This window comes from Halichoeres trimaculatus, unplaced genomic scaffold (genome assembly GCF_033239565.1).
Source record: "Halichoeres trimaculatus isolate MK-OKI-2021-1 unplaced genomic scaffold, fHalTri1.1 fHalTri1_scaffold_22, whole genome shotgun sequence".
Taxonomy (NCBI): Eukaryota; Metazoa; Chordata; class Actinopteri; order Labriformes; family Labridae; genus Halichoeres; species Halichoeres trimaculatus.
This window is the reverse complement of record NW_027437200.1, coordinates 2,658,794-2,684,388: the sequence shown is the minus strand read 5'-3', so window position 1 is coordinate 2,684,388 and position 25,595 is coordinate 2,658,794. Positions and strand designations below refer to the sequence as shown.

Sequence of the window (25,595 nt, the reverse complement as noted above, 5' to 3'; positions counted from 1 at the left end):
TTTCTGTTGCACTAAGTCAAAGTTTAGAATTAAATCCAATCGCATACTTTTACCTAAACTATTCGAGTTTGTTATTATTTTTAATATCATTTGGCATGTTTAAAAATTTTAATGAAGCCAATTGAAGTCTCCTGATGTAATAGTATTTAATTTATACACACCCAAGTCATGAAATATAGCAGATTAGAAGAAAAAAAAAATACTTAACATCATTTTAATCTGCATGGCACAACACTCATGTCAAAAACAGTTGAGCAAATGGTTTTGTGAAGAGGTTTAAAACATTTATTTATGACAGCAATTCAATTTTGAATAGAAAACAAAGTTAAGTAGCAATAAAAGATTTTAGTTAGCACAGAAAAGATATGTAATGATGGGCTAAAAAGTGAATTTTATTTGCATTTAAGATTTATTTTAAGCATTTCCCTTTTTTTTTTTTTTTTTTTTTTTTTAACTTTTTCATTTTTGTGGTTTGTGATTATCCTTTTAATATTGTTAACCTTAAACAATGAAAGGCTGCCTTCCTTAATGTATGGTTGGTGGAGCCCGGGTGCATTTTTCAAATAACGTTTTAGTGTTTTTATAGTCAGTCCTAACTGTTTTGTGAAATCTACCTACAGGTTCAAACAAACAAACAAATAAATAAAAAACTAAACTAAAAGATAAATAAGAATAAAATAAAATAGAATAATAAACCACCCAAGTTTTGGCGCCCTTTGTCCAAAATATTTGAAACAATATGGAACTGGGACACAATAATCTTGACTGAAAAAAATGTAAAAATGAAAATAAAGTGTTAATGGTTATGTTATTTATTTTGAAAGGCAGTAGCGGAAGTAAGGCCTGCTGTTTCCTGCACCTTGACAGTTGGTAATAAACAGGGCAGCAGCAGCAGGCTGAAGGCTCTCTCTCCCGGAACTCTGCAGCCTTATCGGCTCGGATTATTTCAACACCGGGGTTCGGTCCAACATGGAGGCTTACGGATGGAAATACTGATGACAGTCCGAAAGATCGCCTCGATTTGTACGATGGTAAGAGGCTGAGGTTCGGCTGGGGTCGGCTCGGTTCTGTGTCCGGTCTAATGCTATGCTAACTGCTGTGCTAACCTCATCATGATAATAACACTCAGAGTTCTACGAGCTAACCTGCTAACTGAGGCTCTCTGGCTTCAGAAATGAGCAGATTTAATCTACAAACATGAGGGTGATGTGTTAGTCTAGGGCTCCTCTGGCAGTTTGGGGTCCAGTTCTGGTCTCTTGTAGTTTGTTTACGGGGACAGGACAGGGTGGACCAACCGAGACTGCTGGATAGCTTAGCTTGCTAGCCAAACGGTTCCTCCTGTTGGGATAAAGTTGTTGATCTCGGGAGTTAAACTGTGAGGCTCATTATTAGTTAAACAGCTACTCCTTTTATACCATCTGAACTGTGGACATCATGCAGCTCTATATCTGAACTTTAAGGACTGTAAACACCCATCCAGCTGCTGCTGATGTTGACACCCTGTCATTAGACGAATAGTTCATCATTGGCGTTAAAACTTAAATATCGTCCATCTATATTGGTAGTTGGTGTTTTAGTCGTGACAGGGTTTAGGTAACGCTCATAACATTGAGTTAATGTATTAGTTTATCTGTGGGATGATGTATATATCTATTACCAACAGGATCAGCTGAAGGTGCTTTTTCACTGCAAGAACTTGGGACTTTGCTAGGAACTGCATGCTTTTCAACTGCAGGAACCAGGGTCTAATTTTGGTCATGGGGTATAAATGAATCCTTGAAAAAAGCCCTGTCCAGGAATATTTCCTGATGCTAGTTTGGTTTACATCAAGCAGAAAGCAAACATAAACAGGATTAACAGAGGCAACACAACATGTCCCACCCAGAAGTAAAAACATCAGTTACATTCTGTGAAGGAAGAAATGGTAAAAGTGGCAAAAGTGAGGACTGATTCTAACAAAAATATGATAAAACATTTTCTTTAGGGTCACAGGGTACTACTTCCCTAGGTACAGGGACAGTGTTCATGTGTCTCTGTCAGCTCCTGGTGTTGTAGTTTAAAGAGTCACCCTGTAAACTGGAGACCTTCAGCTGAACTTGTCAGAGGAGATCCAGTTTACAACACCTGTTCAAACACAGAAGAAGCCCATCCTATTCAAAGCATTTTAGAATTTTCAGAATGTTTTTGCCACAAACACTCGTATTTCATTGTGCGCCATCTTGGTTTGAGATACGGTGCATTAATAACACATTTTGTCCACATCACCTGCAGTGATAACAGGAGATTTAGTAAAATAGTTGGAGCATCAGTTGTGTAATTTGGGTGTCACCCTGTCTTGGGTTATTCTGGTATTGATCCTGAACTGATAGAGACATTTAGCATTTCCTGTCTTGAGATCCTCCCTGAATGAGTGCAGAGCCAGTGTTGAGTCTTTAGCTCTCAGAGCTGCAGAGAAACAGTTTTATATGTAGAGAAAGTCCTTGTAGTAATATGAGGCTCTCCAATCAGAGATGAGAGCTTTGGTGCTTGAGGCTGGTTGTTCTCACTCTTTGTAATTTGATGATAATTCCCTGGCAGTCTTTGGTTCCCAGCAAACCATGAGAGCCTCTTTCTGGGCTCCTCATCTTTAGTGCTATTCAATCTGAAGCATTTGGTACTCAATGTGTTTGATGATGTCAGGTTGTATTGATTCTGTATGATTGTTGTAGTGAAACTCAGGGAGGTCACTTCAGCACAGCAGGCTTGTAACACCCTGCTCTCAGACCAGTGCGCCCCTCCTTGTTAACAGAGGAATTTTAGCACCTAGTTGAAGGACAAGGCTGTGTTTGTCAGGCTGTAATAGAAAGGTCAAGGTTTCAAGGCGCTGACTCTTGCCTTCTTTACTGTCTTGGTGCTAATGTGGCAGCTCTGTCTCTGTTTTTCTGCAGCCAAGCTTAAAGCTGGAAGATTAACCTCTGAGTGTAATTTATCCTGTTTACCTGCACCGCACCTATAGAGCTGACAGACGCTTCGGCAGATGCCATCGAGCAGTCTGCTGCAGTCTTTTAATTCAGTGTGTGTGACCTGAAAACATTAAGCTCCTAACTCAGCCCCTGAAGCTGCTCCGTACCCGGTGTTTGAGACCACACAGCAGGCCGTGTAACCCCTTTTAAGACCCAGTTAAGCGTGGAGGCCAGCAGGCACCGTGGCGAAACACCAGCACCGACTGACCGACCAGTCAAACACTAACAAGGCTAAACATTAGCTGTGTCTCTGGCACGTCTGTTCAGTCTGTTTGCCATTTTGGCAGCCGAAGACTTTCTGCCTGGGAGGTTTTTGTTTTTCACAAAATCAATGTTTCTGGTGAGAGCGTGAAAGTTACCAGGAGGACGGACAAACCCAGAGCTGGGCAGCTTCTCCTTGCTGATATTTAGAGAGGAAACATTTGTTAAACTGTTATTAAGCTGCATGGAGTCCTTGAACTTTCACTGTGGATTAAAGACAAAGGCAACACTGGCTTCAGTGTTCAGGTTTTTGGTAACAAGTTTATCCTCCAAACTCCAGGAATACTAAGTAACAGCCTTTCTGGATGTTGAAGCTTCAAATATTTTCAACTGAAAGTTGTTTAAAATCTTATACATTTGAAAACTTTGGACACCATGTTGTTTAAAACATTTAATATCAAAATGAAAAAAAAATCAGATTTTAATCTGAAACTGCAGTTAAAGTGATACTCCGGGATGGAAAAAGTTGGGTCCTATCACAAGGTTTAGGGCAGAAATGACCCCTACAGCAGTGTTTTTGTGCAGCAGAAGCCCAGAGCGCTCGCACCAAACACCCCCTCCCTGCTCCTCTGCAGGTTTCCTCTGCACTCAGACGGGGCCATATTTTACTTGACCAAAAACACAAATAAACGGACTCCCACCGGAAATATCTGATATCGGTCTGCATTCACGCTTTATTTAGAGAATTTTCAGCGCATTACTTTCACACAAAAACACTGCTAAATAAGGCTCTAGTTCTCATCGCGTCTCTTCGTCCTGGCAGACTACCAGCATTTGTTTATATCTGGCACGCCGCGCGCGCGGTCTGATACACTAAGCGGCGAGCGCCTCGTAGCCAGCTGTGGCTCTGCAGCAGAGGTAGCGCTGTTTTACGACACAATGAGAACTAGAGCCTTATTTAGCGGTGTTTTTGTGTGTAAGTAATGCGCTGAAAATTCTCTAAATAAAGCGTGAATGCAGACCGATATAAGATATTTTCGGTGGGAGTCCGTTTATTTGTGTTTTTGCTCAAGTCAAATATGGTCCCGTCTGAGTGCAGAGGAAACCGGCAGAGGAGCAGGGAGGGGATGTTTGGTGCGAGCGCTCTGGGCTTCTGCTGCACAAAATCACTTCATCATTTTAAGCCTAAAATAATAGACCAATATGGATTTTTCCGGGCCGATACTGATACCAATTATTTGTAGTAAAGAAGCCCGATAAACAATATTTGAAGCCGATTTTCATTTGCTGTCAAAGTACAAATATTGGTGTCAAAATTTTGAGCAAAACAAACTTGAGCACTTAACTTCATTCAAATACATTTTAGCATGAGTTAATTAAACAACTCCCAGGCTTAGGGGCACGTTTTATAAAGTTAGATTAAAACTTAAAAAAATAAATAGCTCAAGTTTTCTGCAGTAAAAAAAGTTTTCCAAAGTGCACACTGCTGATTGGCTGCTTCCCAAGCCATGGCTCTGCTTGTAACCAATCAGATGGTACTGTGGGTGGGACAGTGCTGGGGACTGAGTAGTAACTGCAGACAGCGGAGCAGCTGCATCAGAGCTGCAACAACACAGTTTTAAATTTTTTTCTTATCGTGCTGTCAATTAAAAAAAAAAAAGGCCAATGCCGATATGCCTCAAAAGCCAAATATCGGCCCCAATAATCAGCCCCGATAATCGGTCTATCCCTACCTAAAATGGGACAAGATTCTCTTCCAAAAGCAAGTTGTGGGCAAAGGCCTTTTTCTAACTCAGTGTTAGACATTTTCCACCCGCTAGATAGGATGTGTACACTTCTAACACAGTCAGACTCAGGTTTTGAAAAGATTTCCCTTATTTCATGTTTGAAAACCCTGATATAATACCGTTTCAACAAAAAGAAGGAAAAATACTAGGATATAACTTTTAGGTCATATCGACCACCCCTAGTGACCTCACACTGTTTTAAGAAACACCTCATCTCTGCAGGTTTTTGCTCATTTGTACCCTCAACAACAATCCCTAACAGGGTGTAGTTGTAGATGTCCTCACGAGAGTTGATGGTGCGTCAAAGTCCAAAAGTGCACAAAAGATCAGATATGTAGAGTGATACAAACCTGGCCTCCAAAGTCCCTGGACTTTTGGGGAGTAGAGCTCGGTGGTGATGTAATCTCATTGATAAGGTCAGAGTTTGTTTTGTTGACAGAAGTTCAGACAACAAGTGCTTGTTGATGAAAACTAGACTCAAACTAAACTTAATCTACATGCCCAGAGAGGTCCGTCACCTGTTCACTCCATCCTCTCAGGTGACCTTAACCCACAGCAAGCTCTGACAGCTTGTGCCCAGCGCTTATTGTTTCCGGCTCCTCTGTGTTTGTCTTTCCACAGAGCGTTCAGCCTGTTTCTCTGAGCCCTGTCTTTGTTTACGACGCCGCTCTGTGTGGACGCTGTGTTGGTAGATAAATAACCACAGCTCACTGGCTTTCCACGAGCTGCGGCGTGATGATGAGTAACACCAGGCGGGCTGAGTTTCTGGACCCATTCAGGCATGAAGGAAGAGCTGCTTCAGGATGACTGTTACCATCCCAACGCTCTGGATCTCTGTCCTCAGGATCTTACCTCTTCAACAACATCCTTAAACTGAGAGAGCATCTTTTAAAGTTAAAGGCTCTTATTTTGGTAGGACTTCAGTTGTGTTGCATTTTCTCAGAGAGGTCTGGTTGGTTCAGGATTCGCTCTCAAAGATTAGATTACAGGAAATGATTTGTCTTGTGCCATCTCCCTCTCTCTTTGCACCCAGCGTCTCTGAGTTATTTGTGAGTGACATTAAATCAGGGATGTATTTTTTTTCATTCTTACATTTATGTTTAAAAATGAGACTTTTTACTGCCTATTTATTGATGACACATGGGGGACATTGAGAGTCTTCTTCTAGTCTTATGTCTATTGCTGTGCTGTAAAAACTAAGCACTAAGTTTGATACCACTTCTTTTCAGACTGATACCAGTATGAGTACTCTGTCTTGAGTACTCAGTGTTACCAAGTACTGATACCTCAAGTACTTTTGATACTAGGGATTATATTATCGGCCGACCGATATATCGGGCCGATATTTGGACATTTGTCTCTATTGGCCATCGGCCGTATTTTCTTTTAAAAAGCGGATTTTTGATCCGTTGTATAAAATGACGCAATTTTTGATCAGGCACAAAAAAGATGAGCACCTCAAACTTGTGGAACCACTTGGATACATTACATACTTTTGTTCAAATTATATTAATAAGTTTAAATTTCTTTTTTGACATTTTTAGAAGAGTGTGAATGTTTACTACTGCTTGTTACATTGTGTGTTTACTCAGACAAAATATTTCATTGTTTTGAAAGCTGAATAAATGTTCAGAGGACTGGACACGACTTGTTGTAATAGATTTCTTTTAGTTGCTCAGAAATTGCTGCGTTTCACAAAAATGTGATAACTATATATTTATTTAACAATTGGCCTGAATGTCAAATTGGAAAAATCGGCTATGCATATCGGCTGCCCTAATTTGGAAAGCATCGGCATCGGCCCCCAAAAAATCCATATTGGTCGACCTCTAGATTATATCATAGTTAACAACTGAATTCTGTCTGTGGACAGAGTACCTATTCATGTACAATCAAATGGTTCCATGTTTAGGTACCTAAACGCATCCTTGTGACTGTGAGGGAGCGGAAGAGTAGGGATTTTCCATGCTGGACATGAACACAGCATTGCAAGGTTATATATTGAGAAATAAATATGTTAAATTGAGAAACTTTGAGATTGTATCATTAAACAAATTCATATTTGTTACCACATTAACACACAAAAGTACCAAATTTGGTACCATTGAGTACAGAATACAGATTGTCGGGTACCATGCCATACCATTTCAAATGGGAAAGGTACCCATCCCTAAGTGATACATCGAATGTCAGTTAACAGTGACAGATTGACACCTCGAAGGCATTATCCTGTTTATACCATGGTCACTTATGAAAGAAATAAATATTACATCAATTATCATTACATTAGTGTTATTTTTAACCATTAAAATCACAAGGTCTTCACAAGATGCGGCTGTGTGGACCATTGAAATCTCTCATTGTGACGCGTTACCAAGGTAACCCGCTCTGGCCACAGAACCTGCGGCTCGGTCGGCAGCAGCTGTTATAAAAGGCCTGTTCAGTGGAGGGAACTTTTTTGTAGGTGTCCTATTAAACTTTTTAGTGGACACCCTACAGCCAATCAGAATGGAGTAATCACCCAGACCGTGGTATAAAACAGTTCAACTGTTAACTCTCCCTGGTTCATTTATACTGTCTGAACAGGACCTGACACACATATGCCATCCACAGTGTCCAACCACAGCAGTTTTTGTTTTGGTACTGATGAGAGATCAGTAAGATTTTTAAACAATTAATGTTTAAATTTAAATAAGCATTCACTGAGTGTTTAGTCTTCATTTGATAAAAGAGTGCATTCCACATGTCTTATTTACATTTCTGTACTTTATTCATTGTGAGATTCATGGACGAGAGGATTCATGTTGATTTTGTATATCATTGTACATACAGACCTGTTGTTCTGCAGTGCTTTGTTCTTTTCTCTGATATTATTGGAGGTAATTAATGATAATTTTATTACACGTCTACAAGGCTTGAAGTTAAATCAATCAGTCAATATTCTGCTGTGATTGTAATAGTTAAATAGAAATATGTTGTTTGTATCAGTTCATGCTTCAGTTCATCATAACATAAAGGCCTGGTCTACATGAAAGAATTGTTTATAGGTTAACAACAGGATCCTTTGTTGTGTTGGTCATGCTATATACTTGTGTTCAGTGAATAATGTAGAAGATAAACATCCCCCCCAAAAATCACATGCTAAATCGCAATCGCAATATTAGTAAAAAAAAAATAGCAATTCGATTATTTTTCAAAATCATTTAGCCCTGGCAAATAATACTCATTTAATGTAAGATCTTTTTGCTTTGAGTATAGGCCGCTGGTATCGGCAGCCTTCACGAGTACCGATGCCTTTAAAATGAGGCCGGTATCAGCCCGATACCAATACCTGGTATGGGTACTCGCCCATCCCTAATGAAAAGCTTTGTTTAGAATGCTCAACAGGGCCTGAATCATTTGAAATGGTCAGAAAAAGCTGCTGAGACCACCTTAAAGAAAATTACCACACAAAATTACAGAAATGTCAATTCACACAAGTTTTAAGACACAGACCTCTTCTGCAATTATCTTTACATTATTAGAGATTCCCAGGTGAAACTAATCCCATGGGAATTGGGCTTAAGAGACACAAACAGTGTTTCTGAAGCCCCCTTCTTTTTGTTTTTCAGGCCCGTTTATTAAACAAGCATAACCAAGCTTTTGTACAAGCATTGTCTTGTTACAGGAGTAACTAAGAAGCCTTTTAATTCTTGTCAGCGTTTGAAATGTGTGTTGGGTTTGACGGAAGGAAAGGCAGAAACATAGAAATGCTGTAAAAGAAGCAGGAAGCCAGCTGCAGCCAGCAGGTGTCTGATAAAGCAGAGCAGGAAAAAAACAAACAATGGAGGAGGAAAGGAGGACAAAGGAGGGTTTGGAGGCTAATTCAGCCAGAGTTTGGAACATTTAGATAACTTTTCACATGGAGTAGATAAGGAGAGGTTTATTTTTTACTGTAACATCTTTGAATATGATGATCAACCTTTTTAACGGTTTGATTTCCTCCTTAGGGCGCCAATGCCTCTGCCTTGGAAAAGGAGATTGGACCGGAACAGTTTCCCGTTAATGAACACTACTTTGGCCTGGTCAACGTGCGTCTGCATCACACACACACACACACACACACACACACACACACACACACACACACACACACACACACACACACACGCACACACACACACGCACACACACTCATACAGAGCCCTTGCTGTCTCACATGGTGCCTCTGTGTCTTTGTCCTCCAGTTTGGAAACACCTGCTACTGTAACTCGGTGCTGCAGGCTCTCTACTTCTGTCGACCGTTCAGGGAGAAGGTGTTGGCGTACAAGGTGAGTGATGAGAGAATAAAGCAGCTGTGTTTCTGTACTGTGGACTCTTCTCAGGCCTGGAAATAAACCGTGTGCTTGTTTTTCAGGTGCAGCCTCGTCGGAAGGAGTCCCTCCTCACCTGCCTGGCCGACCTGTTCAACAGCATCGCCACGCAGAAGAAGAAAGTCGGAGTGATCCCGCCCAAGAAGTTCATCTCTCGACTGAGGAAAGAGAATGGTACGACTGCTCAAAGAGTCCTGAATCTTCTGAATTCAAAGTTATTTATTTACAGTCACGACTCGTCCGCTCTCTGCCAGAACACGCAGCTGCTGCAGAGCACTTTCTCTGATTTACTCAGGAAAACATCCACGCCACGCCAAGCATTCAGAAATGTAGAATTCATTCATAAATGAGACGTCCTTCATGAGTCATGTGTTCAGCTCCTTTTCTCTCCGTAGATGAGACTGATGAAAGAGGAGGAGAGGGATGAGGTAGAGAAATGAGGAGGTAGAGAAGAGTTACTCATCTCACAGCTGAGGAAATAAAAGCCTCAGCCAAATCCTGCAGCTGAGAGCCCATGAAACCAGAGCCCAACTTAATTAGCTCCTCTTCTCTTCCTCACTCATGATGGTGCTCTGTGTGCTTTACTTCACATCCATTTGAGCTGCTCTCCTCTAACATTTCCTTTGACGTCGGTGTTTCTGTGTCCCCGTCCTTCCTCCTGCAGAGCTCTTTGACAACTACATGCAGCAGGACGCCCACGAGTTCCTCAACTACCTCCTCAACACCATCGCAGACCTGCTGCAGGAGGAGAAGAGCCAGGAGAGGCAGCAGAACGGGAAGCTGGTGCAGAACGGAGGAGGAGGAGGAGGAGGGGGAGGAGGAGGAGGGAGTACAGGAGGAGGTGGAGGAGGAGGAGGAAGCGGGAGTGAAGGAGGAGAAGGGGAAGGAGGAAAGGAGACGCAACAGACGTGGGTTCACGAGATCTTCCAGGGGACTCTGACCAACGAGACACGCTGCCTCAACTGTGAAGCTGTAAGAGAAAAGTCCAAAAGCTCTGATAGACCAACCACATAGAGCGCTTTGACACCAAGTCAAAGAATAATACACAGACGGGCTTTGTTTAGAGATACTACATGCTCTAGATCAAATATTAAATATTTGATTCAGTGAAATTTCTAAACATGTTCAGAAACCAAATGAACAGAGCTGCTGGGATAAAAGTCTAGTAAAATGATAATGATCTTGTTTTACAAATCTAAAGTCCCTGTGAGGAGTTTCTAAGAGATATGCCTGATCCTAATCCACATTTTAAAAGAAGAATATCAGCACCAACTTAGGCCATTCGGAAATGCTACTTCTTAGCTTCCAGATTGGATTGATTTACAGCACGTCCAAATCTCTAAGGCAACCCCACGCTGGCTGATGAAGTTTAGTAGAGAGAAGAGAGATCTGTGTTTTTCTCTGCTGAAAGAGATTTCTGTGATTAATTTTGTAGTGATGGTGGACACTGGAGCCTTACTGTCAGACAGAAAAAGGACAGAAGGGCAGAAGAAAGAGAAACAGGAGAGAGATAGAGCACGAGCTAAAGGCTAAAACACAGAGGCTAAATGTTAACACATGAGCTAAAGGCTAAAATGTATATTTAAGACTCAAACACTGGCTGAAGGCTACAAACTGGGCTAGGGGCTCAAACAGAAGCTAGAAGCTAAAAAAAGGTAAAGGCTAAACACAGGCTAGAGGTTAAATCACTGGCTTCAGGATAAAACAGAAGCTCAAGGCCATAAAAGCTAGCTAAAAGAAAAACATAGCCTAAAGACAGAAGCTAAATGATGGAACAAAGGTGAAAGGCTAACTAGTGGGTAAAAATGGGCTTCAGGCTAATACACTGGCTAAAGGCTAGAACACATGGTTAAGGCTAAAAAATGTTGCTAAAGGCATAAACACAGGTTAAAGGCTAAAACAAGCGATAAAGCCTAAAAACATGGGCAAAGGCTAAACACAGGCTAGAGACTCAAAACACTAGCTAAAGGCAAAACACAAGCTACAGGTTTAAACCAGATTAAGGGCTTCAACAGAGGCTAGAGGCTAAAAAAGCTAGCTAAACATAGGCTAGAGGTTAAATCACTGGCTTCAGGATAAAACAGAAGCTCAAGGCCATAAAAGCTAGCTAAAAGAAAAACATAGCCTAAAGACAGAAGCTAAATGATGGAACATAGGTTAAAGGCTAACTAGTGGGTAAAAAATGGGCTTCAGCCTAATACACTGGCTAAAGGCTAGAACACATGGTTAAGGCAAAAAAATGTAAAACAGAAGCTAGAGGCTAAAAAAGCGAGCTAAAGGCTAAAAATAGGCTGGAGGTTAAAACACTGGCTTGAGAATAAAACAGAAGCTCAACGCCATAAAAGCTAGTGTGTGATCCTGTTCAGGGTCCGCAGTGGTCACATGATGAAAACATTGCAACCCCCTGAAATCTGAAAAAGAGCTTCACCTGTTCTCTCTTCACCATGAATGTCTCTGCTTGTACTCCAGGTGAGCAGTAAAGATGAAGACTTCCTGGATCTGTCTGTGGACGTGGAGCAGAACACATCCATCACACACTGTCTCAGGTAACACCCAGTGTCCTCGTCCATCAGGAGGCAGATGAGCTGTGATGTGAACATAGCTTTGGGTCTCTTTCAGATGTTGTAAACTTTCTCATATTTGTGTGTTTCTAGGGGCTTCAGCAACACAGAGACGTTATGCAGTGAATATAAATACTACTGTGAGCAGTGTCGCAGCAAACAGGAAGCCCAGAAAAGGTGGGTGACTTCAGCAGCAGCAGCCAGGTGCTGATTTATGATGCAGGTTAATCACTGATGTTATTCTTCATTTGGAGACTGAACTGTTGGTAGACGGATGCAGAAACATGAAATCTAGTATGAATTTGTTAGAAAAGAGGTGAAGCCTGAAAACAACATATCAACATGTGCTTTGAGTTTTTAAAAGCAGGAGTTCACTGCATGCTCTGTAAATGTGTATTTTTGCAGTTAAAGCTGTTTTTTGGGGGTCAAATCTGACTTTTAGAGCCATCGTCCACTCACAGTTGGTGCACAAGTGAAAACTAGGCATGCAACTCAAATTTTCAAAGCAAATCCAACCACAGGACCTCCAATAAAAACAATAAAGTGAATGGATCAGATGTTATCTCCAGACTTTGATCAGATGTCGAGCAGAGCCGTTAGAAGCCATCATCGCCTCATCTCGTCTCTTTGTGTCCACAGAGCGGTGTATGATCTGTGTTAACCACAGCTAAATGCAGAGCTCGGCCACACGTTGGTTTTTCTCAGCACACATTTAGGTCGTCTGTTTGTTCCATTAGATGTTCGCCCCAAAAAACCACATCAAAGGTTTCAGCAGCAGCTTGAAAAGGCCTTCCTGTCCCATCAGACGAGCTGCGTGTTATTAACCGCTCTGCGCTCCGCTCTGCATGAAGTTTAGCAGAGCTTCAGTAAAGTGCATCTTTAGACATCTATTAGTTTGAGAGGAGCTGCTGTCGCTGAAGCTTCAGCCAAGTTAAAAAGAGCACACAGCATCCTAAAGCATCTTCTTGTTCCCTGTAGGGGGTCTGCAGCCAGACCAGGGACAGAATCAGTCTCTTAGGAATGATTCCAGCGTGGTGTCTGTCTTCACGGTTTTAAAGCTTCTCTCTCTGTCTCCTGGGTCAGGATGCGGGTAAAGAAGCTCCCGATGATCCTCGCCCTCCACCTGAAGCGCTTTAAGTACATGGACCAGCTGCACCGCTACACCAAACTGTCCTATCGTGTCGTCTTCCCTCTGGAGCTCCGCCTCTTCAACACGTCCGGGGACGCCACCAACCCTGACCGCATGTACGACCTAGTGGCTGTGGTTGTGCACTGTGGAAGGTACACTCCAGCTTCACCTCGCTTCTGTGTTTTCAGAGCGTCACTCTTTGTTCTCTTTGTTGCTTGTTTATCAGTTTGAGGGTCGACCTCAGGTAACTTCTCCTCTGTTTGCAGCGGTCCAAACCGCGGACACTACATCACCATCGTCAAGAGCCACGGCTTCTGGCTGCTGTTTGACGACGACATTGTAGAGGTAGGAGACCCTTTTTAACCTCTCACTGCAAAAAACTAAAATCTTATCAAGTGTTTTTGTCTTATTTTCAGTAGAAAATGTCATTTTAGACTAAATATGAGCCTCATTAATGTGATAAGCCCTGAAAAATGTCTTGTTTCAAGTTATTTAAAGACAAAATGAAGTCTGAATTAACAAGTCAAAAAAATCTGCCAATAGAACAAGAGAAAAGTGACTTGTATAAAGACATTGTTTTAGTTTTAAGCAAATTTTCCTTGTTCCATTAGCAGATAATTTTTACTTGTTACAAGCAATTCAGATCTCATTTTGTCTTCAAATAACTTGAAACAAGACATTTTTCTGGAATGATAAGTTGAATCTGGCTCATATAAAGAATAGACAAGTTTTATTTAAAATAAGACGAAAGCACTTGATAATATTTCAGTTTTTTTTTGCTATGCTCTGTCTCTGATAGTTTCTACAATGGAGGGTTTAAAAAGAAAAAAAACATAACCGGTACTGGTATCGGGCTGATACCAGCCTTATTTTAAGATACTAGTTCTCATGAAGGCTGCCAATACCAGCAGCTGATACTTAAGGCAAAAAAAATCGTACGTTGAGTTTGTCCTCCACACCAGTAGCTGGCGCTATATTGCAGCAGTTTAACACGACAGCAACGGTGTGTCAGGTCCTTTTCAGACAACATGAATGAACCAGGGAGCGTTGACGGTTAAACTGATTTCTTTTTCTCTCAGTTTATTTTAAAAGAGTCTAAAACTCCAACAGTTAGCTTTATTTTACACTTTTGTTTATTTAGTACAAGTAGAATTAAAACAAATAAAACCATTGAAAATAAATCAAAAACTCAAAGAGGGTCATTTGTGTTTCATTTTGGATGTCATGCAGAGGGACTGCTGTCTTTGTTCAAAATGACGTGTCTCAGTTTATTGAAATTGTATGGAAAGTGCCAGAGGTATCAACAAGTACTCAAGGGACAGTACTCTTACTGGTATCAGTCTGAACAAAAGTGGTATCCAACATCTTATTAATGAGAATAAAGTCATGAATTAAACTTCTTGGACAGGTCACCCTCGTTAAAGAGATCCAGATCTCAACGGATTTTATCTGGTTAAAGGTTACATAAAAAAATAAAGTTAACCTGTGTTGCTAGGCTATCAGGAGAGTGCCTGAACAAAAATGAGGACCATGGAGCATCTTATCAAGTGATACTCTAGTTTTGGTTTCACAAATAAGGCATTCTTTCATCTTCTGGCACATCAGCATAATCATAATAAGTATGAGTTTACTTATAACGATGATACACTGATGTAAGGCTAAGAAACTGCAGTGAAGTTAGAAAGATATTCACAGATTTGTCTTTCCTTGATCAATAACTCATCAGTGGAGCTTTGCTTTGACAAATCCACACCTCTCTGCAATCACAACAAGGTAGACCGAGAGCTACAAATGTATTTCCCTCTGAACAAGTTGTCCTCAGCGCTGGGGAACTTTCATTGTCCTCTCTGCAGGGCAGCTCCTGTTTAAATGAGACATCTGCAGCACGCATAAAAAATGAAACAGGAATATGAAATAACTTCCCCAAGGAGAGAAATAATCATCAAAATCAATCTGTACATGTGATCTCAGTTTTTCAAACTACATTTCTCAGCTCTTCTGATAGTATGTAGCTGCAGACTAAGATAATGACTTTTTTTAATGCATTTATGATTTTTTCTTGTAAATTTATGACTTTATTAATGTAAAGTTATGACTTTTTTCTTGTATTTTTTTTTTATGTATTTGACTTTTTTAAAATGCATTAGTGACTTTTTTTTGTAAATCTATGACTTTATTCTTGTAAATGTATAAGATTAATCTCATACTTTTACATTAATCTCTTAATTTCTTAATTTTTTCTTCCAACGTGGCCCTATTTCCCCGTCGTAAGTCTCCACTCCTTTCATCGATCTATTCCTCTGTGTTTCTTTCTTTCGGACTCTTTCCTCCAGAGCTGAATCCGTTGGAGCTTCTTAAGCTCGGAGCAGTTACCTTTCAATGCTGGTCTTAGAGGAAATCTTTTTACAGTTTGTTTCCAGCTCTGTTCTTTTCCCTCCAACAGGAAGGACAGAGTCTCAGGATACAGACGTAGTCAATATTAAATGGAGATTGTGCTGTGATGAAAACAAAAGCTGCTTTGAAACTGTTACACAACAAAGTTCAGCTGCGCCGCAGAGAGAAGTTTGTCCCTAAAAGATCCTCCTGTCTACAAATTTCCTTTCTTCAGACGGTGGCTGAGGCTGAAAGAGTCCGACCTGAAATGAGCTTTTTCTCTGTCTTGCTGGAGAAGCCGTGGAAAATAAAGCTGGAGACAGGTTTGAGGGGAATTTAAGATGGATGTGCACCCTAACCCAAAGTTCTGATGTCAATCTCAAAGTTTCCTGTCTCAGTCAGGAATCTGAACCAGGCGTCTGTCCAGCCCCGCTGTAGATCCTGGCTCTCTGAATGTTGTGTCTGGATTTCCTTCAACCCAGATACCTTCACCTGTGCTAAATAACGAGGGGCTAAAGGAGAGTTAGGGAGGGCTCGATTAGGAAGCCGTAGAAGAGGATGAAAGTGTTTATAAAGGAGAAGGAAAACAAGAGAAAGCTGCCTCGGATTAGAAACCGGGATCAGTCTAAAGCCTGGGATGAGATCAGGAATGAGAGCACAGTTTATCTGCTCGCTTCTTCTCTTCCTCTCTGTGTCATTCACCATTTTCACACTCTACCTGCTTCACATTGAGACACTCTTCATCTCACTTCTGATCGTTCTTTAATCGTCACAGTGAGCCCGTTGGAGTCCAGGATTTGCCCTTTCTGTTTTTCTGCAGCCTCTGCCGTCAAACCATCTGTTTTTGCTGTGACAGGACTCGGCACAGCAGCCCACGCAGCCCGTCTGACATCGTCAGAGCGCGTGTGATAGCGCTCAGACGACATGTTCCAGCTCCTGTTTACAGTTTGCTCAGTTCAGGAGGAAAAAAGCAGACCCAGAATCTGAAGTTTGAGCCCAGAGCATGACGCAACCCTTAAGTTAAAAGCTTCAAAGCACGCTGCTGCAGGAGCCAACCAACATTCTGATTGGTTGGCTCACAGCGGTCAACGATCAGCGGTCAGCTCGGCTCAGCGCACAGCCGAGACCACACCTTTCCTACAAACCGCTCCGTCTCAATGGTCACGGCCTGATGTTCAAGCTAATCCAGTCCTTCAGAGTATTTTTCCACTACGATGGGAGGGAGGCCCGCTCCAACATCTGGTCCACGGAGAGAAACCAGTCTGTCAGATTCTGCTGAGTCTGCAGAGTCGACACACACACTTCTCATATTTTATGGTTTGTGGAGATTTACTCTACCCGTCTGTGCTCTCTTCTCCTCCCTCGATCCGTCCTGTTTGTCTTATCCCCGAGGCTCGAGACATTTACCAATTAGCCGTCCACATTCTGAATTTCCAGAGAGCGTTGGAGTCCAAATCCCCTGTGAAAGCGTCCCCCTTCAGCTTCCAGCAGCATAGCAGTGAAGTGGAGCAGAGAGCTCAGTGTTTTGCCAACGCAGACCTCCTCAAAGAGCTGTCACGTCTTCATATTATGGTCACACAAAGGTTTAATGAGGTCGAGCAAAGACAATCAGCAGGATCCTGGAGTCTGAAGTGTGGTTTTTGTCTCTGCCTGGGGAAGCTGTGGTAACAGTGATATCTGGAGACGTGACAGAAACGTAATTGATGATGGGCTAGAGTCAGAGGAGAGCAGCTGCTAGAGGATCTGAGTGTTTGAGTGGAAAAAACAGCCTGATGAGCAAACTGACTCTTGGTCAAACTTGAAGGCCGTCACATTTATCTATAGCACAAACGGGATAAAGACAATCATGCTTTTTGTCAGCGCTGCATCAGTGGATTCATGAAATAACTGCTTCTCCATAGTGAGCAGCAGGACTAATGAAGAGACACGACGAGTTGAGATACAGCATGAGCTGACTCACTCACAGGAAGTTCAGACACCAAACTAAGGAAAACAATCGAATTCTTAAGCTTGATTTCTCTCACTTTTCTTCCTCTTTGAGGAAGCACCCCCACCAACCTTTACCCTGGCTATAGGTTTTATGCTAAGCTAAGTTAGGGCTAAGCTGAACACCTGTGGGTTTTATGCTAAACTAAGTTAGTCTTACCTTTTCACTGGCTCATGGCTTTATGCAAAGCTAAATTGGGCCAACTTTTGCCCTTGCACCAGGTTTTATGCGAAGCTAGGTCAAGCTAAGATGAGCTGTTTCAAGTTTTATGTTTAGCTAAAATAGGCTAACCTTCACCCTGCACCCAGGAGTTTGCTAAGCTAAGTAAGGCTAAGCTGAACATCTCCGGTTTTATCAACTGAGTAAGGCTAACATTTGCTCTGGCTCGAGGTGTATGCGCATACTCTTTGTTAGGCTAGTCTGAACAGCTCCAAGTTTTATGCAAGCCTCAGCCAGGCTAAGCTTTACACTGACTCCAAGTTTTATGCTCAGCTTAATTAGGCTTGCCTATACCCTGGCTCAAGGGTTAATGCTAATCTAAGTTAGGCTAGTCTTGACCCTGCCTACACGTTTTATGCTAAGCTAGATAAGGCTAACTTTTGCCCATGCTCCTGGTTTTATGCTAAGCTAGGTCAGACTAAGATGAACATTCCCAGGTTTTATGCTTAGCTAAATAAGCTAAACTTCACCCTGCAACACGGATTAAACAAAGCTAAGTTTGGCTAAACCAAACATTTTCTTGTTTTATGCTAAGATAAGTTAGGCTAACCTTTTTTCTGGCTCCAGGTGTTATGCTTAACTTAGTAAGGCTAAGCTGAACAGCTCCATGTTTTATGCTAAGCTACACGAGATAAAGCTGAACAGTTCCTGGTTTTATGCTAAGCTAATGTTGGCTAAGCCGCACAGCTCTAGGTTTTGATGTTTCCCTCCAAATGTTGAGCTTTTCTGTGAAGCACAACCTCTGTGAAATGACCTTTTTTAGAGGAACTTAAAGATTAAATTCAGACATTTTGTTTCTGTTTTGTAGAAAATTGACGCCCAGGCGATCGAGGAGTTCTACGGTTTGACGTCGGACATTTCCAAGAACTCGGAGTCAGGATACATCCTGTTCTACCAGTCCAGAGACTGAACCAGCCGGTGCTGAATCCCTGACAGACTGTCACTCAGCAGAGAGGGAGGAGCTTATGGCTGCCACGGGCTCCGCCCAGTACGCTCACATACGTAACCAGGCTTTATTCCCTGTAGGCGGAGCTTTGCACTGGAGCCCCACTTGGATCGCTCAAGTCGTGTGACGGTGGCGTGCCAGCCTCCTGGATTACGACTCCTCTGAGCCCTCACTGCCAGAAAACATGAAGCACCTTAAGTAAAACCAAGATGGCTGATTCTGTAACACTCACTGTGCACTGGGGCATCATGGGAGGACCGGCCTGTCCACGAGGCTGACATCGCCAAACGCACGGCGCTCTGTTCTGGAGGTAAACGCAGTTTGGGATTATGAAGACGCAGAGTAACCAATCAGCTGTTCCTGAAGAGACTCTCGATTGTAATCCTTGTTGTCACGGTAACCAGCTTCATTAGCATTTCGTTATTTCGTTCCCTGCACATCACACCATGCTCATTAGCTTTGATGCTAACACACTGGTACCAGGGTTCACTCCAAAAACTCACTCCAGAGAAGAGGAGAGAGGCGACTGACGGTCTGTTAGACGCCACACGCACTGAGGAGGGTTGATGACAGAGAGTGAGACAGGAAACCAGCCACAGGAAAGGGTTAAAGACCGGCTGGTTAAAGCTCTGAGAGGATTAACAGTCTTTAAAGTTTGTTCAACCAAAATTAATATTCTAAAATTCTGAATTTTAACCCGTAACTGGGAATGATCTGCTCAGCTGTGGTCTGGTGAGCAGCTGGTTTTATGTCAAAGCTCGTGGCGTGTTGAGCCGTTTGAAGAGAGTTCAGGTGTCGCATCATGAAACACAGTAAGCTAACTGTTCCTGAGCTTGTTTTCTGTCAGATGTCTGCTTTCAAAAATCCAGATTACACACATTTCCACTGCATCAATCAGGACGTTCATTCCTGTTATCCACACTACACCCAGGATGAGTGTGTATGTGTGTGTCTTCTCATTTCGTTCCTAATCAAGCTTTATTTCTGGACACAAAGAAGCCTACACACACACACACACACACACACACACACACTTAAACTTCTGCTGCAGCTGTTCACCAATCACACGCTGGCAGATCTGGACCCGAGAGGCCGGGGTGCTTTTTGTCCCACAGCTGCAGCTCTGGCAGATTGTCAGTTTTTACATAACATGTTTTTCACTTTAACTATCTTTCAGTGGAGCTCTGAGTGAAGCTTTTTTATGTTTGGATGGTACGTTCAATGCAGGAAAACTGTCACAGGTTTATCCTAACACTCCTGGACTGAGGTGAATGGGTGCAAATAAGTTTTCAAAAGGGATAGACCGATTATCAGGCTGATTATCAGTGCTGATATTTAGCATTTGAGGCATATTGGCATGGGCTGATAAGAAATAAAATGTAAGGCTGTTATTATGCTCCAATCCAGCTGAGCCTCTCTGTCTGCAGTCACTACTCTGTCTCTAGCATCATCTCACCCACAGCACCATCTGATTGGTGACACACACAGCCATTTTTTTGGGAAAACTTGACTTACTGTAGAAAACTTTAGAGAGCTATTTAAGTTTTTATTTAGTTCAATATGAAAATGCTGAGCCCGGGAGCTGTTTCATAAACATACGCGTCTATATATGAGGCGTTTCAACAAAACTTACTGTAATTTCTGGACTATTGGACGCACCTTAATATAAGCTGCACCAACTAAACTTAAAAAAAAAAATGTGTACATATATTAGCTGCTCTTAACTGTAAGCCGCACATTGTATCATGAGATATTTACACAGAGAGGGGTCAGTTTGATGTTCGCACCATTACATTTTGCCTCCAAAATCTAAGGATAATTGACCTTGGCTAATTCGTATTCTCCTTGAGAATTGTGTCAGACAGCCGTGTGTAAAAGCCATTCTGGAGGACACAGTCACAGCGTGGTCTTACTCTGGATCAGTATCCGTGTCTGTCTGTTACCTCCCTCTGACCAAGTCCACAGGTGTAGAGTAAACTATCTTTAAATACTTTGCTGTAACTTTTCTTAATCTGGGTGCTAGATTACAGCTGTCAGAGCTTGTGAATGTTGCGTTAAATTTAGTGCTGTCAGGAGATTAAAAAAATTAATCTAATTAATTACAGGATTTGTCATTAATTAATCTAATTAATCACATTTTAATCTCATATCTGCTTCAGGTTTCCAAACAAAGAATTGAATTCTAGGATATTACAAAACTGTAGTGCATAATTAATCAAATGAATACAAGAAGGAGAGAAGATTTTTTGATCCACAAATTTTTCAACTGGCCAATATTAAAATGCCTGTGTTTGCCGCCATTGGCGTCTATAGACATCAGTTTGATTGCAACCATATAATGGGTCTATAGAAGTAAAACATATTTTTCAGCGAGGGGAGGCGGCATCTGGTGGAGCTTGTCAATCAAACTCCTGCTCGTAAACTACTGTGGTTGAGAGCGGTGCGCTCTTTGGATGAGAGCTCAGCATGGATATGAGGAGAAATGTGAGATGACAGAGACATAGCGAGACGCTGCAAGTCAGAAAAGTTCAGGCAGCTCACGCTCAGACTGAGGATGTGTTGCAGTAGTTAAGAGAGGAAGAGCGGCGTGATCGTGAGAAAAGACAACGGAGATCATGGAGAGGATCAAAGGATAGAGCTCCTGATCAAAAAATGTCCTTTTGTCTGTTTTATGGATCAAAAACAGGAAGAGAGACATAAAAGTATAGAACCCACTCTTCTCAAGTAGTTTTGGTGTTTACAGAGTCAAAGAAAGCAATACTATTTGGGTCTTATTTGGGCCACAAAAAAATTATCATTTAGCTGCACCATTTTATAGGCTGCAGGGTTTAAAGTGTGTGAAAAAAGCAGCAGCTTATTGTCCAGAAATTACGGTAAGTGTTGGAGTTCGTATTATCCCAAATTTGACGCCATGTTTTTCATTTTTATTGCAAATGAATATCAGCTCCAAATATCAGTTATCAGCTCCCTTGACTGCTGATATTCCGTACTGGCCTTGATAAATCACATCGGTCTATCTCTGGTGTTTAATTCCTCTGAAGCAAGACGAAGAAGTGTTTTAAAGCCCAACCTCCTCCACCTCTGTAGTTTTTCGTTCTACGCACAAACACACCAAATGTAGGATTTCTTTTTGATTTTCTTTGTCAAATGTTGTTTTTGAAGAATGTTCAACACTGCCAAGCTTTAGCTCCAGGTTCTCCCCAAAGCAACAGATGGAACGTGATGGAAACTGTTCAGGTGGAATCCAAACATCTACAGATGAAGGAAACTTCCCTTCACTCACTCATTTCAGGCTTCAAGGTCAACACTATTCCTATGAGGATTGACAGTTTCTGCTGTTGTTGAATCGATTTGGAGGTGAAACAGTTAATTCTCATCTGTTTTTTCAGTTAGATTTGTAGTTTCTAGTCACAAATGTTTGAAAATGTCTGTTTTTCTTATGGCATCAGTGATCAAATCAAGCACAAAGCACATTATCTGAAGGAGAGAGCTGACAGATAGGGTCTGACGTTGGGTTTTCAGGATACACAAAGTGTTGAAAAAACTTATTTAAATATAGTTTATATTATTTCAAATGTCTTTTTCTTATTTCTTATTTCTTGTTTTGACTTCTTTTACTGGTTCAGCATCATTGCGTTTTGTTTTCTATGTTCTGTTTTTTTTTTTTTTTTGAAGGGGGTTGTGAGATGTTGATGTGTACATAAATACAGATATTATTGAAATGTAATTAATCACTTGCTTTGAAATAATCAGAACATCCAAACTGTTGATAGATACAAATGTAAGAAACAAAAGAATCTTTTATTCTTGTAACTAATTTCAAACTTAAAAACACGAGCTACCTAAACAGGAAAACCAATCATTCTAAAGTTGAAGGATTGAAACTTAACATGTCCAGAGGAAACTGCAAAGACTGAAATCAAACTACCAAAAATGCATTTTTACATCAGTGTGTTTCAGAGAAATCATCTTAAAGGTTCAGATAGATCAGAAAAATCAACCAGTGTGGAGGCTTTTACTATTTTATGATTTGATTTGAGTTCATTTTCACTCGAGTTGAAGGAGACAAACCTTGAGGTATTACACTCATATGAAATGATTATTATTCCAACATCTCTAGCATTAAGGAGTCCTGCATTAAAAATTTGGGTGTTAAAAAGTATATTTGAGTTTTCAGCTCAAGAAACTTTTGTTCTCAACAAATCACTCGCTGCTAACGCATCAACAGGAAGACGCTTCAATCACAGCTGTTGTTTCAACTTATCCTGATTTATAAGATCCTAAAAGAACAGAAACTGTTTCTACTACATTTTTATATCCCGTGTCCAGATTTAGTCAGGATAAGTAACTCATAAAGCATCAGAAAGCAAACTTTTATTTTGAAATTATGTCTAAAATCTGAAATATTTTAAATTTTATGTACAAGATTTAAGGAAAAATGAGAAAATCTTAATCTATCTGATCAGAACAAGTTTGGTGGAGTCATGGTACCCGCCTCGAAATACTCAGAAACACAAATCTACAGTGGTGTATCGCACTCACTTGAAAAGAAAATCCTCCTGTTTTTACAACATAACTATCTCATTAAAATCAGATTTCAATTAGTTTTTGATTTTCCTGTTTTTATGTGATACTATCTCATAAAATCAGGAAAGCGAAAAGTAAAAAAAAATCTAAAATCTTTTTTTTGTTTCATCTTGGGCTGTAAAACCTCAAACCTGTTGACTCCTGGTCTGGTTTCACTCATTATGTCCGTTTATTATTGTAGTCAAGATAAATATGAACAGATATGATATGGTTGGTTTTGTTTTGAAAGGTATTTTTTGGTAGCTTCCATGCACTACTTCCTGTCCCTCTCGATCTTCCCTTAGCTAAATTTACTGAGAATCACCTGCTTCATGATGGACCAACCTTGCAGCCGGACCGCAATAAAGCAGATCTAGTGTAAGTTGACAGGTTGACTTTAATGGAAACAGATCTGATCTGTTGCGGTGACGCAGTGGAGACAGACCGCTGATGCCTCCAGTGTATTTCAGCCGTTTCACTGCTCAGTTGCATGCGCAAATTGATGAGAAAATTATGTTGTAAAAACAGGAGAATTACATTTCATTTTTAAGTGAATACACAAACCTGCTCTTGTTTAATAAATCTGGTTTTATTTACCACAGCAGAGTCTTCTGAGTGCAGAGTAAACTGTTCTTTGTTAACACACATCAAGGTATCATCTGCATAGAGTGAGAGCTTCTCTCTGAAGTTGAAGATTTTCTGACATTAACAAGTTTGACACAAGGTGAAAAGTTTGTCTTTCTCTCATTCAACTGTCACTTAACCCTCTAACTTTAAAGTTTGAAGACCTTAATGAAGCTACTGTTGGTCCAGGACTGGTTTTGAAGGTTTCAGAGACGTGTGAAAGCACAAGCAGCTAAAACTCACCCAGTAACACATGATGTGTGTGTGTTTTTCCTTTTAACAGTTTTCAGTTGTAACGTGTGAACTGGTCTACGTCATTCTGATGTTTTCAGACTCACAGAGCTTGTGCTGGCTCTGAAAGTGACTGAATGTGTCAGAAACACTCCTGGATGTAACTGACTGTTTGTTGAGCAGAGCGGCAGCAGCCTGACCCACACAGGCAGTCAGATAAAACCTCAGATCCACCTCTACTTCCTGTTTGTGGATTCCATTCAATCAGCTCTGAAACTCATTTTTAACTTGCTCAAAGATGTGGAGGATGAAGAAGTCGGCTGCTTTTTGTGTTTCTGTCAGGCTGCTGCTGCTCGTGCTGGTGTCTGAAGATGGTTCTGGATCCGTGTAGAAGCAGGGAAGTTTGGGATGGAGGGCTGCTGGTTCTGATGGAGTCCAAACTGTTTGAAATAAAACACAAACTGGGTTTGAAGATGGAATAACAGAAAATGTCTCCTCTGGGTTTTATTTCTTCGACTGTCTCTTTACTGCAAGTCATGTGACTTTATCGACAAATTACAGCTCAGGACTGTGGCTTTTTGAATCAAGTGAACACTTTTTCATCTTCACTGACCCAAACTATAACAAAAGTTACCTCAGGGACTTTTTCGTTTTCACAAATAGTCTTAAGTTCTTTCTATCCTTTTCTTCAGTAACAACATAAACTGAGAAAAATCACGAGATACTGCTCAGATTAAAACCAGAAATTAAGTTTAACAAACATTTACACCCCAGACCTTCAGCGTACATGCTGTAGTACTTGATAAACATGGCTACATGGCTAACATGATGTGTTTTCTTGAGCTGAAAAATGCCGCAGAATTCTTTTGTTAACTTTACGAGAATGATCTTGGGAATTCAAGATGATGAATTTCTCATTCTCAAGGGAAAAAAAGTCATAAATTTAAGAGGATGAAGTTGTATAAAAACTTTTCTCTCCAGCCATTTCTCAGAAAATGATCTATGGAGTCCCTTAATGGACATTAAAGGACATCATCTTAGAAATTTATCCTCAGAAACTTTTTGTACGACCTCCAGGGTTTTTTTGAATAAAACAAATACATTTGACCAATATTTTTCCCAACTTTTTATTTTTTGTCAGATATCAAGTTGTTTTTTTCCTTGCTAAAACTTTGTCAGATATTTTTAACAGGAAGAAAAAAGGTGGGTAATTTTTGTCACCTGTGTTACAGAAAAAAAAAGATTTGAAATGGTTTTTTTTTTTGTTCTTCAAAGCCACTCAGATATATGAAACTCAAGAGACATAGGCAGAAAAAGTAAAAAATATATTTCGCTTGCGTGGAACTTTTTTCTGTGCTTGCGAAAAACATATTTACAAGGGATGCACAATAATTTTTCTGACACGATACCTTTCAATTTGTAAAGGCCGATACCCATAATTGTTCACCGATAACATACACAAACACAAACATTTATGTATTTACCTAAGATCATGACATGAATTCTATGAACAAAACCAAAATTGCTATTATAGTTGCAGCTACTGTATACGGTACAGTGCTTGTGTATAGTTGTTATATTTTTTGTATTACTGTGCTGGTTCTTTGGTGCTACTTG

General features: G+C 40.9%; 1 protein-coding gene across 1 annotated transcript; it reads left to right on the top strand.

The window, feature by feature from the left end:
* The first annotated feature begins 853 nt into the window (after positions 1-853).
* Positions 854-24,480, top strand: usp12b (ubiquitin specific peptidase 12b). The gene is made up of 10 exons (XM_074699426.1): positions 854-1,031; positions 8,980-9,060; positions 9,217-9,300; positions 9,387-9,516; positions 10,007-10,314; positions 11,812-11,888; positions 11,997-12,080; positions 12,987-13,184; positions 13,299-13,377; positions 18,420-24,480. The coding sequence occupies exons 1-10, from the start codon at positions 984-986 to the stop codon at positions 18,519-18,521; spliced, it is 1,191 nt and encodes a 396-aa protein (XP_074555527.1). The 5' UTR covers positions 854-983; the 3' UTR covers positions 18,522-24,480.
* Positions 24,481-25,595: the final 1,115 nt, after the last annotated feature.

Excerpts from the sequence above, each read along its gene's own strand:
- usp12b (XM_074699426.1), top strand. The coding sequence starts at position 984 with ATGGAAATACTGATGACAGTCCGAAAGATCGCCTCGATTTGTACGATG. Across the intron at positions 10,315-11,811 it reads GCTGCCTCAACTGTGAAGCT|GTGAGCAGTAAAGATGAAGA; the intron begins GTAAGAGAAAAG and ends CTTGTACTCCAG. Across the intron at positions 13,378-18,419 it reads TTGACGACGACATTGTAGAG|AAAATTGACGCCCAGGCGAT; the intron begins GTAGGAGACCCT and ends TCTGTTTTGTAG.